This window comes from Anopheles funestus, chromosome 3RL, assembly GCF_943734845.2.
Source record: "Anopheles funestus chromosome 3RL, idAnoFuneDA-416_04, whole genome shotgun sequence".
NCBI classification, from domain to species: domain Eukaryota; kingdom Metazoa; phylum Arthropoda; class Insecta; order Diptera; family Culicidae; genus Anopheles; species Anopheles funestus.
The window spans coordinates 39,739,121-39,755,631 of NC_064599.1; the positions used below are offsets into that span (position 1 = coordinate 39,739,121).

The 16,511-nt window shown below is 39.4% G+C and overlaps 1 protein-coding gene across 3 annotated transcripts; it reads left to right on the top strand.

Moving 5' to 3' along the window:
* The first annotated feature begins 3,525 nt into the window (after nucleotides 1-3,525).
* Nucleotides 3,526-5,488, top strand: LOC125768889 (uncharacterized). 3 transcript variants are annotated; one of them, XM_049437189.1, is made up of 2 exons: nucleotides 3,526-4,971; nucleotides 5,043-5,488. In XM_049437189.1, exon 1 carries the CDS (start codon nucleotides 3,752-3,754, stop codon nucleotides 4,760-4,762), a length of 1,011 nt encoding a protein of 336 aa, XP_049293146.1. In that variant the 5' UTR covers nucleotides 3,526-3,751; the 3' UTR covers nucleotides 4,763-4,971; nucleotides 5,043-5,488. The 3 variants fall into 3 exon arrangements, with proteins under 3 accessions (XP_049293146.1, XP_049293147.1, XP_049293148.1); XM_049437190.1 differs by having other exon boundaries at nucleotides 3,526-4,853; XM_049437191.1 differs by having other exon boundaries at nucleotides 3,526-4,853; nucleotides 5,059-5,488.
* The last annotated feature ends 11,023 nt before the right edge of the window (nucleotides 5,489-16,511 follow it).

Genomic DNA, 16,511 nt, shown 5'->3' on the forward strand with positions numbered 1-16,511 from the left:
AAGTAATTCAATGCGTCGTAGATACATCCAACAGATAGAGAAACAAGGATTGGCGGCCAACGGGTTTCGGTTTATAGAATGAACTATTTTTGCAATGTCTTGAAAAGTAAAAATTGCTTAAAAGAGTAGTTTTGAAAAGACATGGGACCATATTTAGGTGTTTTTGGCTATTGAAATAACTTTCAAGAGTTAACATTTTATTATCGTCCATAGTCATTTTGTGTACAGTGTATTTTAGAGGCAAAAAATGCAAGTATTTAAGAGCTTCAAAAACATGTGCTGTTAACATAACAAACATACTAACATTACCAAAAACCAGCTATCACTACACATTTAAGCGCATTGATAGCAATTTCGCTTGAATAAACCGCAACCATGGCATGTGTTAATTTGCTGCAGCTACTATCTGGTGCATTTTTGAAATACTATTTCGCGCAAAAAGGAATATGTCCAAACATGGTATCGGTTTAAAAAAAAAAGATATAATCAAGAAACTTAGAGTGAATTGTTTGAATTTTTATCGTACAGTGTTTTTACATGCCAAACTATTTTAGCTATTTTTCCACGTTTCTATGTGTTCCATTCTATCGCACGAACCGTTCAAAACCAGATATTACCAACTGGCTAAACACAATTGTTTTACTATACAGCAAAATTAATGCTAACTCAGTGCTGATGGAGCAAAAATATCTAGCACAGAAGAGCGGGGAGAACATAATCGTGGTTTTTACATTTCTCTTGCGGCTGGTTGCAGTGTGTTACTAGAGAGCCAAGCATTTCGCTAGCAATAACAAAAATACGGAATGGAAAACTTTTTCTTTTTGGTTCCTCCCACCCACTAGGCCACATTCCAGCCGCGATCTTTGGTGCCCGCTGGTCTACAAACAGTTTCTCGCTTTTGTTGGGATAGTTTACCGGTCGAATGGTTTAATCATTGCATATTTAATTCACTTCGTTTTGTGTTGGAAGGAAATCATCCCTTCCGGGAACCGAAATCCGGGGCACATCCTTCCCGATGGCATTTTCAATGAGCTCAAACTTTTTCCCAAAATGGAGAAAGATGTTGAAGAAGAAGAGAGAGAGAAAGAAAGAGAGAAAAAAAACAACAAACGTACCGCTTCAAAACCCATTGCTAACGGCTACACGAAGTGGTCTCACAACTCTTTGTACAAAAACTTTCTCGAACTTCATTCGAGCATGATTGGAAACTGCTGAAACCTCGGCCAAGATGCAATAAGATGTTAAGTTTCATACCAAATAGTTTCGAAATAAGTGCGGTACTGATGCGGCGGTACTTCCGGTGCACACTATTCTAAGAAATCAATTTAAAGTTTTCATCAATGGTCAGCGGCATTTGCACGCACTACTCAGACGGGGATATTTACTTTAATTTGGTTCTTTATCTTTTTATCTTTGCAAAATAGTGTACGAACTTTAGCTGTGCTTTGGCACTAGAGACAAATTAGACGGTTTTAATGATCATTGAAGGAAGCGGGCGACACTTTCATCAGCGCGATCGTGCTAATTGAGAGAGTGGCAGTTTGGTGTACGAACGTTGGTAAAATATCAACAAACGGACAAACATTATCATACAAATGCACATCGCAACGGCTGGACGACCCAGGTGTACACACTAAACACACGCAAAAGGAAAACATAATATGCTTCATGTTATGTTATTGCTCTTTCCTACACCACAATGATTTGTGTTGGCATTGGTAAACAAGGAAAGGAAGGGAGCAATATTGAATCTGCCACCTGCCTATACGGTGTGTTGCTACCCCCATATTGTGTGGAGTGTTTCGCGAAAGCAAACAAACTTGCTCCACCGATGCTATACGGAACTATATATACGGACGCATGTCATCTTCACTGCTGGTGGCATGGTTCCCACGTGTACCAGCAGCTTCTGTGCAGCTTCGTCATTTCCACCAATCAGTACGACAAAAATGTTGTGCTCCGTGGAGTAGTCTGTTAGTTGTGCGAGTACCTATGACGGAGTCAATTTGTCACGCCATACATAAGGGGGGGGGGGGAAAGTTTTTGCGGGATAAAGTTTGCACTAAGACGATTTGCTCTATTGCTGAACCCCTTTCCGGGATGACATTCAGTTCCCGGTTTAGTAGTACCTTTTCGGTGGCACTCAGTTTCGTTTATGTTTATTCTTACAAGCCAATGGTTACGTTACCGTCTATCCAATAAGTCTAATATTTGTTTGTAATTTTGCGCTCTTGTTTGCCATTGATTAAATATGGCACAAATATAAAATAGTTGACATAGTAGATTTTGTTGTATCATTAAAGGTTTATAGCTCGACATAATAAGTAACGATCTGGTTAGTGTGATGTTTTTGGTATGGAGAAAAAAAAGAATTACCTATTCATGCGTTTCACTTCCCATGACTGGTCTAACTCAGTGAACCTTTTCCTTCTTTAGACACTCAATGATAAGCAAAGGGATAAAATCTGCGATTGTACCAAGCGAATGTATCACAATGTAACGCTTTTCTATGCAGTCACTGGTCGAAATGAGAATTTTATAGAGTCCATACGGTTTTCGTGGAACCATTCTACCTTCCAAAAAAAAAAGACTTATCGGGATGAAAGTAATAGGCTCTTTTCAAACCCAAACTTAAAAACCTTCTAAGGATGGTACGTTTTTCTTTCAAGCTCCCTTCTCTAAGCCATACGATCAGTTTGCAATCGCACAAGTAAAAAGGCAAAAATAGCTTCACCAACCCGTAAGACGGAGAAACCATGAAAGAAGTTTTTACACGTACATAAATAAGTTGCCAATACCGATGACCACATTATTCCTTGCGCTCGAAAGGATGTGTCACCGCAGTGCCAGCGTTGATCTACGATGAAAAGAAAGTTCACCGTTTCCTGACTCGCAAACATCGTTTTCCTGCAGGTCATCGTTGCGCTAGTGGCCAGTGGGGTCGGGTGTCGGGTTCGGATTCGACATCCTTCACCATCCCCCTCTCCCCCCTCCCCCGGGGGCCAGCTGAAAGACGAGATCTGGATTTTGCGATAAACTTTGTGACCGAATCTTTTGCTGAGCACCGGTTGATAGCATCCACAGCGCAGTGATCCCCGTCGTCAAAACCGTATATCAGAGCTGCTTTATCAGGTTCACTGGATAAAAAAGAAGGTGTGCTTTTTTATGTGTGGTTACTTCACGACACGTCATAAAAACAGGAAATCGAATGTCGCAAAACCCACCTTCCTGCAAAAACGTTGTTCGAAAAAAGGTCACAAAACATAATCTCAGATTTCCGTGCGCGCCGTGTTCGTTTCTATTCGATTCTTTTTCTTTCTGCATCAGTGTGTTAACATTACTGGTTCTTTTTGCCTATTCACGGTCAACGAAAGTTCGGCTATGGAAGTTCATTTTATCAGCCAAACAGTGGCCGGTATTGATGGGCACACTGTAATTAGCGTCCAAGCATAACGTTCGTTTTAGGAGCTTTTGCTTCTATTTCGAGGTATAAGACACAATCTAATGCGATGTAGCGAACAGCTTTGTGATCTATTTGATGCCGCTAGTCTTATGGCATGTTTATGCAATATTGTCGCTGTGTGATAATAATGATCCGAAACGAAAACTTTTTCATAAGGTGTGTCCAATTTTCATTTACTGCTTTAAGTAAAATTCAAACACGTTTTGTGAGTCTGCAACAGTTTTATGTTCGTAATCATAAAAAGGCAAACTTTTGCAGCATACGGTTGAAAATTGAATTAATAATTGAATGCTACCCAGTGAAGCAAAATTTCTACGCGGGCGTGAAGAACACTTCACCGTTTCAAAGCGAAGCGCATCTGTCAGTCGTCTGGTGTCTGGTAATGTTCCGCAGTATGCCATGAAACTTCGATCTGGCATGAGTAAAAAAAAATTCAATCAAAGCATCCATCGTTCACCGTCAAAACACCGACGCTCACTACTCCCCGGGCTGGTCCATGTGGTGCGCGGAAAAAGTTTCAACAACATCATGAAAAATTCGCAGAACACCGGCCCGTCCATTCCGATTCCGACGAACCGTGAGCTTACCGTCAGCCTCATCGGTTCGATAATCCGCTTTGCGATCGATGTTCCGCAAGTCGTACGGCGGCGTGAAAATCTTTCGCCCGACAAGCTGCTCTTCCTGCTTCTTCCGATCGTCCGGAACCTCGGTAAGCTAATCGACCGCATCCGACACAGCTCATCTGTCGTGGGCAGAAATGCATCTAACGGTTCCGGTCGCTCTGCACCATCGCGGAACGATCGGCGTTGTCCGCATGCATCGAATGCCGCCGGTACCGTCAACCGGTTTCCCGAGCGACTTGACAATGGCAGTACTGTGCGGGCACCATCAGCAATGCTGGCCGCGACTCCGACCAGCGCAATGTGGCAAGCGACACAGCAAGTCAGTGCACCGCTCAATCTTCAACGGCCACGTCAGCAACAGCACACCAAGTGCAGCATGGCGCCGATGTTAATGAGCGACGAAGATGACGAATCCAACGGTGCCTTTGAGATGGAGCGTACCTGCCCACACCAATCCGTTCCACGGCGTCAGGTTGTACGGCAGCGGGATGGTAATTATGTGATTCGCGAGACCACAGATACGCGCGGTGCCGACGGCACGTTTCAGCGTATTACCAAAACCATCAGCGGCCCGGACGTGATGATACTGACGAACATTACGAGCCAGCTGTCGGAGCTGCCGACGCTGTTGCCAAAGGCGGCAGGACGCGTATCGGTGAGACGAACCGAAAAGTAGGTGCGAATCCTGGTATGGACCGGTGTGAACAGGTTGCTTGTTAGCTAGTGGAACCTGCAATTTATGAATTTTCCCGTAATGTTAAACAAAGGTAAATGAATGAACGCGTGAAATATATCTTTAAAATCATGTTGTCCTCATTATGATGCAATGAAATGGTTGGATGACTGAAATAGGAACACAAAAACATTAATAGAAAACCTTGCTCTGTAAGGAAGCCGGTAAAAATACGGCTTGAAGGGCACAATAATTTTAATTTGTTCTAATGTTTCCTTTCCAGGAAAATCAATTTACAGTCGCAGCGCAAGAAGCTTCAGAACCACCTGCCTGCCGTTGCTGCTTCAAACTCTCCGGAAGGAAGTGAGCTTGCCAAATCAAATCGATTTTCGAGCGCCAGAACACAAACATTACGAGCAAACGAGCGGTCCGTTATTACATTAAGCATGTGCCGAAGATTAATGGCGTTGTTTGTGGCTTGTACAGGCAGAACCCTCGGGGCCTTCAAAATCCTACGCGCAGTGGTGTCTCACTGCTTCACTCACCCGAAATTTACCACCATCATCATATCGCTACACTGTCGAACCGTTATCGCTTTGGATTGCGATTTTTCCGTTTCCCGGATTCGTTTTGCCGGTTCCGCTCGGCTTACCAGTCGAACGGAAACTAATAAATTAGCTCTTCCGTAACAGTTGTTAGCCAGCTGACCATGGCTGGTAAAAATTCTAAGACGATCTCCCTTCGGGATTGCATGTCTTTTTCTGTGTGTGTGTTTTTTTTCGTTTCATTTCTTGTTAAGACAATGGTGTGTTTCGTGTTTTAGGGAAAGTTAAAGTTATGGTGCTGTTTGTATGTACGCATACGCAGTACTGCACGCTTTAGGGTGAAAAATGAATGATACAGAAGGAAAGAGAAAGTTTTGCAACGAGAAAACCATATATAAATATGTATTAGAAATAATTGAAAATTTCTTCAAATAGAACGTTGTAAATGACGTAATCATAAATACTTCATAAAACCATTTATTGTTTCTTCCATTTATTGTAAAAATCTTAATTGAAGCTTATAGATGTATCAATCTAGTTACTCCCTGTTATGCAATTAATATTTGGAGTGATTCGTTCATCTCCATACTTTTATATAATTAACATTTTGAGAGATTCTATCTCTAGATGGGACCCATGTAGAGTGAAATTAATTTCCCTCTATGATGATAACCAATGGAGACGCCTGGTACTTGACGGAAGCGAGTGATAAAAACTGGTAGTAAAAATACATATGTCTCAGTTATTATATATTTTTTCCAGGTCAAGCCCGATTTTTTTTCCTTAGTCATTTATCATAATAAAAAAACGTAGCGCATTGAATAATTTTCTTTTTATAATTCTGTAGTAAGTTCCCGTTACTATTTTTTTTATTGGTTTAGTTTAAAATTTACCTGGAGCTTGTTTCATTTTCTATAAGAGAAATTTTCCAACGTAGAACAAACAATTAGGAAAGAAATCATAAAGACAACAGAAAATGTTTCAGTTGGAAGACAATGTTTAACTCACTCACGATCCTTTGAGAGTTCGTTGTTATCGGACAAAAACAAGGCCAATCATTTTCTCTTTCACTCGTATAAACGTAGGTATGTCGGTATGAAACTAAAAAAACCACATTTGAGAAGACAATTCCAGACGAAAATCAAAACGATGTTAATAATTGCTTCACCGTAAAACCCCCTATTGATTCAGATTAGTTCTGAGTGCAATTCGTAGTAACACAGTGTTGTTGCTGAAAAAACAAAACATTCAACTGAGCAGGAATCTGAACCTACATTAAAACTTAATTGAGAAGAAAAGTTTTAGCTGGTATTTGTTGATCAACATGCTTTCCTACTTAGCAAAAAAAAACCTCACCACACGGATACAAAAATTGTTTCACTTTGGCATTCAATCTCGAACTGTGCTAAAAACATTTTCCTGTGTTTGTTTTATCGATGTATATTTTTTTTCCTTTTTTCGATCGTCACTCCATTAAATCGTTTCAAATCAAACGATGTAATTAACCGTATGCCAGTAAGACACCAAACATGGAGACAGTGTCGCAACAGAAACGACTTGTACGCCTGTACAGCCCTTACCAAAGTGATCAACAAAAATAGGAAAAACCAATCAGTTGATTGATCGATGTGCCAACGAGATGTTCGTCCATCAGGTTCGTGGGTGATTGATTTATAGCACCGCGCCTTACGCTTTCACTCGGGAAATCCATCGTCCATTTTTGTGTGGGTTGTTGTGTGTGGCCACAGATCAAAGGGACTCATCAGGGTAAGCAATCAAAGGGTTCAAAAAACTGAAGAAAAAAACCAAATCTCGTTTAAAGGCACAACTTTAAACCTAAGCACACCCCCAAAAAACGGCAAAAATGAAGGTCTGAACACAAGGATTTAATGGCCGGGTCGGACAATATTACGGTGGTTACACACTCCGTTGTCTATCACCTTGCCAAAGCACAAATAGCTCCAAAAAACAAAAAGGTGTAATGGCGTGGGTAAACATGAAAGCTCATCACCCCCAAAACCACTGGCTGGGAAGTGGAATCAAAACAGTTTCACTTAGCGAAGATAACAGTGAAATAATTGTATTTGTCTTGGGAAAATCCGTTTTCTTCAGGGTCAGTAAATCTCACGGTGGGTCGGGATTCAACGGCGCCAATGAAGAGCCAATGGCACGCTGGGAACGTGCGTTTTATTTCTTTCCTTGCCTTCATAGTCTCCCGACTTTCGCCGGCCTAATACCACCATTCCTACTATAAATCTTTTCAATCTTCACCCCCCCCCCCCCCAAATTCAGCGTGCTGGCCAATTCGCTTCGATACATCATCATTCGCGGTGTGCGGTGATGATGTCGTGTGGAGGAAAAACTTTTGTTTTCCAAACATTTCTTCTACAAGCCCCTTGGGTATTGCTTGAGCCGCTAGGACTCCCGAGCAGTTATGGCAAAGCCTAAAACAAAAATGCTCAACACGGGTCGTGTAAATCGTTTTTGTGGAAGAAAATTCCGGGTGGAATAGCACCGTGCTTTGGTGACAGTAGAAAATTTTTTTTCCACCCCAAACCTTATCGGGATATTTACCCGTTTGATTACGTCACCAGCGTTTCGTTTTCTTTCGATACCCATGCCCTTTAAGTGGTTATTTTTGCTCTCCCTTTGTTACACCAAAATAGCAGCGATCATGTCCTGTGGTCCAAACATAGCGAGTCTCGTATCAGTGAAGAACTAATCGCACCATACAGCTGCTGGTATCATTGTGAGGGAAATCGTTGCCGAACAAGAGAAGCTCATCAGAAGCTGCGGCACATCGGCACGAGTTCATAAACTACCCGCCAGAGCGATTAGTGTTGACATCCAAACCGCAAAACCCCGGGGGTGGAGGTTGTCGTTCAATCTATCAACAATATTTTCTCCCGTGTCTGACTCGACAGGACGAACAGCGATTTCTATGTCGTCAATTAATTAATTATTTGATTAGTATGATTGCTTTTGCCAATCGAAGTGAAAAAATTGCCCGATTCAATCTCGAATCGGTTCGGCTAAGCTGGCCGCTAATGTCCATCCAAGCATTGGCCTTTAACAACAAACCACCGGAATCGAGCGCCCGTTGTCGCATACAGCAAATCTAATCTGGAGCGCTTTATTACGCATCTCTGGTCGAAATCATTACAACAAATTGAATAATGGGACGCTGGGCACGGGCGCCAGTACTTTGCTGCGTAGGCTGTATTTGTGTGATCGGTGTGATTTCGGTTTTTTTCTTCTTCTTCTTCTTCTGCCTGTTGTTGTTGTTGCCCAATGTCGTCGGCGATGTACGCGACGAAAGTCCGGACGAAAATCGACTGGTGCGCTTTCACAAAAGGACGTGGTAATGGACTAGTAAACAATGTTGATAATACACGAGAAGTCTAATTGACGTAGCAAACGAGCTTTGAGACTGGATGGGAAAGGATGTGACGCCGTAACCGATACGGCTTAGTGGTCAAGAGAGAATGAATGTGAATGGCTAAACGCAATGGCGGACGGAATCGACATAAACAAACGGGTTCTATTGCTCCTGCTGGAAGTAATACCAACCATAAGAGAGGAAATTGTACTTTTCTGTACGATTGGGTGTGGTGCTTCTTTCTTTAGAAAAACATAGTTTTTTTTGAAGATTATGCATGTTTTTTCACTAAAGAAAAGGTCAAACCTTAAGCTTTCAGAAACAAAACTCTTTAGTACTTTAAATGTTACAAGCACATTCCCATTTTTCAAAATTCTTCAACTAAAGTATCATTTTACTGTACTAATTGTATATTGGAATAATAATTTGATTAAACCTTTTTAATTAGAAGCGTTTTTTTCCTAAAAAAAATACTTATTTTTTATCTTTTCTATTCTCATGTGTAAGTTCTATCCTTTGTTGTGCATATTTGCTATTAACTTACTTAATTTATTTGTCCGTTTAAAATGTTGTTAAATATTTTTGTAAAATGCAGTAACCAAACGAGAATAAATGAAGGAAGTGAAATAATTAGTTTCTTGATTAGTTTTAGTTTATTTTTTTGTTGCATTGTTTTATATCGGAAACATTTTTATTTTAACTTTTTTAAATTTTATTTGCAAAGCATCGAATTAAATTTACTTAAATTGATCATGCATTTTTAAATCGTTTACTTTCTTCGGTAATTTAGATTTTGATTTGTAGTATAACTGTAGAAAACGCTTCTCGTCAGTTTGTATATTTTTTTTGCATTAAACAGATCATCAGATTTCCAGTTTCTCTGTTTTCTGCTTCAGAGCTTAATGGAACATCAGAAATATATTCACAATACAAAATACAAATAACTAAAACAATTATTTTCAAGGTTCAGAGGGTTCACAGGAAGTGGAACTGTTTGCAATAAATAATCTGGCTATGATATGAAATTGAGAAATTTTCTGAAATTTCAGTGAACTATAATTATTATCGCGACTCTGCATCCTCAGAGAAAATGTATCACGTTTGGCAATATTTAAACATCAATCACAGATGAACATTGAAAGTACTTCCCACGGTTCCCATTATTGTTATTCACCGTTAGCAAAGCCAAAAATAATCAACACTGATTAAAAAGACTCCGACAAAGCAGCACCTGTCCGAATTTCAGCCAAATTACTTCATGTCTATCAAGTCCGTACGCCTGACATCACAGCAGATTTTAAATGTTGAAGCCGGTTTTTACCATCCCAACTTTATCAGCTCTTCAGTACAACCGGATTGGGTTAAGCGATTTGTTGCTAGTCTGTTGTTCCCCGTGTATGTTGTTTGCCCGTCGCAATATTCAACTTTCAGCGCCATCGTACCATCGTGGTATCCTGCTATCGGTTTAGAGGGAAAAAAGCCGAATATTTCGAAGCACAAGAAGCAGCCCAGGGATAGCACGAACCGACCGAGCAACCGATAAAATACCGCCCATACAAAAAGTGCCTGCTGCAACGACACTCTGCCCACATTTTCAAATCCGAATAATTGCGAAAATTCTTGATTTCGTTCTGAAATTCCTGAACGCAGGCAGCAGATCGTTTGGGATCGCAAAGGGGGATAACGCCGGTTGGATGCGCCCGTGGGCCCCAATGGAAAGCAATTTCGAGGGTTCAAAGTTATGCCAACTTTTACCTCCGGGCTGTGGGAAATGTTAGCGATGGAAAACAATACAAACGGCGCAACACTCGCCCAACCTAGACCGAACCCGTCTGTAACATAATGTAAACAAACAGTGAGGGATCGCTCAACATGTACAGCCGACCCTGGGTGAAATCGATCAATCGTGAAAATTTTGACGATATAAGCCGAACGGTGCGGGGCAAACAGTGAAGACGAAAAACCAAGGAACAGCGAGGAAAAAAAGGGATTTCATAAATCCATCTTGCATTTGCCATCATATGTAAAGTTTTCAGCTTTGTGAAGCAACACGAAACCGTTTGAAGTATTGTTTTTACTGTTACAATGGCACCTTAACCACGTCATTTTCAAAGGGGATGAACTTTGTTGTGTAGGGAAATATGGAAAAATAGCTAAAAGATGGGTGATTTAAATTTCCTCAAAATTTATGACATTGCTAGCATTTAATGAAGTTTGCGTTTTTTATTTTTTTTATGACAGTTACAGCAACTTTTCATTGAGTAGCATTATAATTTAGGGAAAAGTGTTTTTTTTTTATTTTTTTTTGGTTTATTGCGTTTTTCCCTACAAATTCATTCCTTATTTTACTTTAGGACTAGCTGGAAATTACGAGCATGACACGATTAGTTATTTTTTTAAATTACCATTAAGCCAATCAAGTTAATTGGTATAAATTATTTAACTTGATTTGAAAACAAATCGCCTGAATGTTAATTAACACGTATTAAGTAAATAAATAATGCAGATTTTTTAGTTTAAAAGGTGATAAAAAGGACGATGTTTATTTCTGTTTAATTGAACTACCTATATTTCTGATGAATACGCCGATGATAAACAAAAATCGCTGTAAATAACATCACTTGGAAAAATAGCTAATTTTAATGCCTCACTCGCATGCAACTAATTTAACCCCACCAAATAAATAAAAGCGCTAGCTGCTCTCGATCGTTTTATTGGTCGCCTCCTTTCTAAGCCGGGTGACAAGATTAACTTGGATTAAATCGGTTGACATCGGTGAACGCTTGAAGACGATGCTAATTGTTGCAATAAACTTGATTTACAACCTCCGACACCATCGAAATTACCACATATCCAAGGCAAAATAAGCTACAATTTACCGTGACCATTTATTTCGAAAACCGGACCGAGACAGGCTTTAAATTGCATCGAATCAGCCTAACGAACGACGCCGAAAAGGGCGTTTAAAAAAAACAAGTACACAAAAAGAACAACCAAAGTCGAATACATCAACCTGAAAGCAAGATAAATGTTCGGCATTTATGCTGGCCGATGCTCCCGCAGTCCCTACGTGACACCGGAATGGTTTCCTTCTGAAAAGAGCATGGTAATTAATGTACGTCGTCGATGCCATTCCTGGTTTGGGAAACATTTTATTCATTGTGTATGTGTAGGCGTGCGTGTTAAGGGAAGGAGAAGCCGAGGGCGACGAGTAGGCTGCATGAAAAAGCGTCCAATTCCTGTCTGTCCTCGTGAGCGTTACGAGGTTTGAACGATGGTTCCACAATCGGACATACCTCTCATCATAATTATATTGACACATAGTTATGGCCGCAGTCGAACGGTGGGTAGGTTTGGTGTAGCACCATATTTTGTATGCCATGAATGGGAGGGTAATGAAAATTAACAGTATTTTACCTCGCGGATTCACGTATCGGCATGTTTGTAGGATTCTACGAATTCGATCAATCATTTAATTTATTCTTTTCGATACTGGAAAGGATACCTATCCAGTGTCCGTGACGCTTACATGTTACGGCAATGGTTGATTCAGGATGACTCCCGCGCATACTTATTATAGTTGGTTGTTTTTTGTTTAATAACATCCTTTTCAAAGAAAATTATGTTACCCAACGAATGCAACTGAACAAGTGGCTTTTTCGGAAAGTTAAATTCCATTGGAGTTGTTGCCAAGCTAAAATTCGTTGAAAATGTTATGCCTCTAACATTAGGACCATAATATTACGATACCCTTTAGAGCTTTATAACCATTTTATACTAGGAGATTGTGTGTGTGGCATGCACAAAATAACTATGCGGAAAAGCTTTCATTATTGGTTCAGGCAACGCTCGATAAATATTTTCACTTGATTGTACACGTTGACCCACGGGCCAGATTTTCCCGTGCATCATAGGAAATTGAATAACTCTCACCTCATAGAGTTGATGTTTAAATACAATACACTTGATTATACCCGTACTTAAAATTTTTAACTTTCCTTCCTTTGTCATATTTTTTAAAACTTTTTTTTATCTTTTTTTAGATTTTTTCAACCTTTTTTAATCTTTCCAGAACTCAAGATTTACGAACTTGACAGCCTTTGTGCAATGAATTCAATGTGACACCACTTCATACAAACTTTGTTTTCTCCAGAGTCCACGTTTTCAGAGATGTATATACGTTTTGAGTACATAATTTTTATTTATACGAAAAATTCGTTATGTAGGTGTTTCTTTATTGAAAAATGCAGAATTTAAGCGGTTACACTAGAGTCTTAGTTATAAGAGAGAATTTACTTAATTTTTTTCGGGAAATGTTTCTTTCATGTGCTCCAATTGCAGCTCTTTAATGTTATTGATTTTAATTTTCTAATTTTAAATTATTGACAAATGTCAAAAGTTCATTGGTTCTCTGATGCAAAATTTTTACAACATTCCATTTCGCTGTTGCTGCTCAGTAAAAAATGCTCACGCAAAATTGTGTTTGAAGAATACGAATGCCGTAATGTTTCATTGAAAGAAGTTTTTTTTCTAATATTTATTTTTGATTTGTATCTAACAGACAATTAAAAAGGGATACTTTTTATAAGGTTTAGGGATTTATCAAGTTCTTATGCTTGGCTACACGACGACCTGACAGTATATGTCTGGAAAAGCGGATTCTTATTACGAGTAGAAGATGGTTTAAAAGTGATTGAATTACGGTTAATTAACTTTTAGTTAATTAAATCGATTATCGAGCCACAGTGCAGTGGAAATAATGGCTGTTAAATAATGATATTCAAAGTCACACAATTTTATTAAGTAACCAATTAATCAATTAAATTATTAATAGTTGTTTATGTCAACACCTTTTAATGCTGTTCTGTTACATATGAGTTCACCAAAAAAAAAAATAAATTAAACTTCATAACTAACTGCACTTGAAGAATCTGTAATTTGTTAAATTAAAAGTTTAATTTACCCTTATTCCAAATGTTAGTGATGTGCGACCCTAGTGTTGGTGGTGGTCAACAAAAAATATAGTTTTTGCAGATAAAATTACAAATTTTGATTATAACATTCGATTACAAAAGGTATCCAATTGATTGGACAGGAGCTTGCATATAACACAAAAAAATGAACAGCAAAAAAATATTAAAAGAAAGGAATAGTTCGTACAGTAGCCAAACCTAATCAGTGCACTTAACCAATGCCGACGGTTCCCGATCAATTAATGCTTTCGGTAAATGTTTCGTACAAAATCGACTGTGAAAAACCAATCAGAAATCGTGGCACCAAGTTTGTGCCGTGGCAAACTAATCCTCCCCGATTTTCCCACACACGCACATCGTTGGGTGTCTATCGATCCAATTTGTGACTCGTTGGTAAATTGAATTTCCATTTGCACGCGGCGGGGTGGTGTACGGTCCGCGCTCGCCGGCCAGACGAGATTAGTTCGAATTTTAATTCCAATTTCCGAAATTCCTACCGTATCCGTAGCGTTCGGAATGCATCCATGGCACAAGGCACAGGAAGAAAACAGCCCAAAGTTTACCATTTGACATGGAATGTGGAGCGAAAGTTTAGTTCATCCGCTAGTGGAACGGGAGCAATGCTCCGCTTCGAAACCATTGATCCGTAAGCGTGCCACATTTCGTTAAAGTACGGCAGAACGTAGGCCGTCTGGTCGCTATCGGACTGTCAGGTTGCAAATGCGTTCAAAACGGGTGGTCTATGTCTGTGTGTTTTTCCAATGAGCTGAAAAATTGTTTAGACTAGCGTATTTTTGCTTCGCAAGCGATCGGAAGGGAGGATCTGTTTTATTTTCCGTAGAACTCACCATACCGCGCTGTCGATAAACGGGCCGTAAATTCCAGCAAAATTTATCTTCCGATTGAACATATTTTATGAAGAATGAAATGGATGCAGCTCGTTCACCGGTGCATAGCTAATCCTTACTGCAGTATTTTGCAGCATTGTTAAATAAAAGGCGCGTCCACTGTACCAGCGTAGATAGTTTACGCTATTTGAAATATGAAGTTTTTTAAACATAAAATTAGGATTTTACTAAAATTATTACACAATTTTAATGACAATTTTCAAATTAAAAAATACCATTTCGGCTAATTGTCCAAAGATGTCTTGCATGATTAGCCAAACAATGCTAAAACCTTGCGACATAATTGAGCTTTTCACGTTCACGTATTTCAAGAAATCGTACATAAGCTCTATCATGCATCGTTCTAGCATGCTAACAAAAAGCCAACGCTTACGATGGACGTCACGAATGTTTAGATCCCATGGTTTGTGTCCGTCTGTCGGCTGCTGTCCCGTTGTAAGTGAAGTTTGCATACGATTCAACACGCATTCCTCGGCAAGGTATGCGATACTACTTTCCATTACGGTTGGCTACGCGTAGCAGGACGATCGTTTGCATCAGGATGCCGGAAACGGTGAAATTACACAAACGCTTCCTGTTTATCAGGATGCCTGTTTCACCTAATCTAGTGCTGGATATCCTGGTACAGGTTGCTGACGAAACGATCCTTTCGATGATGGGAATGTCGGATGCAGACAATAGACCGGTACGATTTTTTTTTCTCCGACGAGCAACCAATTGTCGCTTGTTTAATGTGGTTTTAGGCTTTGGTTAGTTCATCGTTACTGCTGTGAATTCTAGATGGATGGATGTTTTAATAAAGAGAATTGAAATGGACAATGTGTGAACTTCATTTAATTAGATTGATCTTCATTTCCTAGCAATTAAACTTAACTTAAAAGCTTTGCTGCATTTTTGTTAACTGTTCACCGATTGAAAGTAATATGTATACCATGATAAGTTTTAACGTTTAAATGATCAAAAGTAATGAAAAAAAGTATTTAAATTGAATACTTTTATTTGATTAACTTTCATTTAATTAAACTGACAATTGTAGTATAATAACTCAAATGTGTAAACAACAAATGAAACCCATTTTGATTTTCCATTCGAAGTTTGTAGCATCACTTATCGTCACGAAGAAAAGAACGCGAAAAAGCTTAAGTATATTGGCAGTATTCTGATAAGCTTACCAAACAGGATACTGTAATTGGTACGTCTCATCGCTGTACTTCAAACGAAATTCTGACGAAGTGCAAAAAAAAACCCATCTTGGTAATTACAGTGCAAGCGTGTTTCAAAATGAAGAAGAAAAGAAACAATCACCACAGTTTATCCCGTGCGAAAGATCACGAACCAAAACGGTTAAGAATGTCAAGAAATGAAATGATCAAAATGGTATTTTTCACTCCATTAGAAAAGGCAACAATATCGCCTGGAAAAAATGACGATGCGAGGCAAAAGGCGAGACGGTCGTGTCGCGTTTTCCTGTTTTTTTTTCTTCTCTTGCTTTTTCTTTCTGCATCTCATTCCAGTTTGTAGGCGTATTATCTGTAATTTTCCCATTTCCCAATCTACCCTGCTGTACAGGAAAATAATCTTTAACACACTTCTTGGAGCCGTTCTGAGTTCTGAGCTGAGCGCTTTCCATTACCTACCGTTTGCTGAAGGTATACGTAATCGAAATCGTACCGCCATCACGAGCTAGAAATTCTTTATCGTACACATTTTTATTTTCTTTATTTTTCCCCTCCGCCTGTTCACAAGCACATCCTTTGCATAATGGAGTGGAAACAGGAAATAATCATTGTTCTGTGATGAGTTGGAACGGAAATCGAACATTCATTAAATATTACAGGGTCCCGTTATTATTATCGATAGAATACTCATCATTTATCCGGGTTTCTATGGGCTTCCATGCTTCCTGGCATGCCCTTTTATCGTGATCATGAATAAAGCTACACGCGG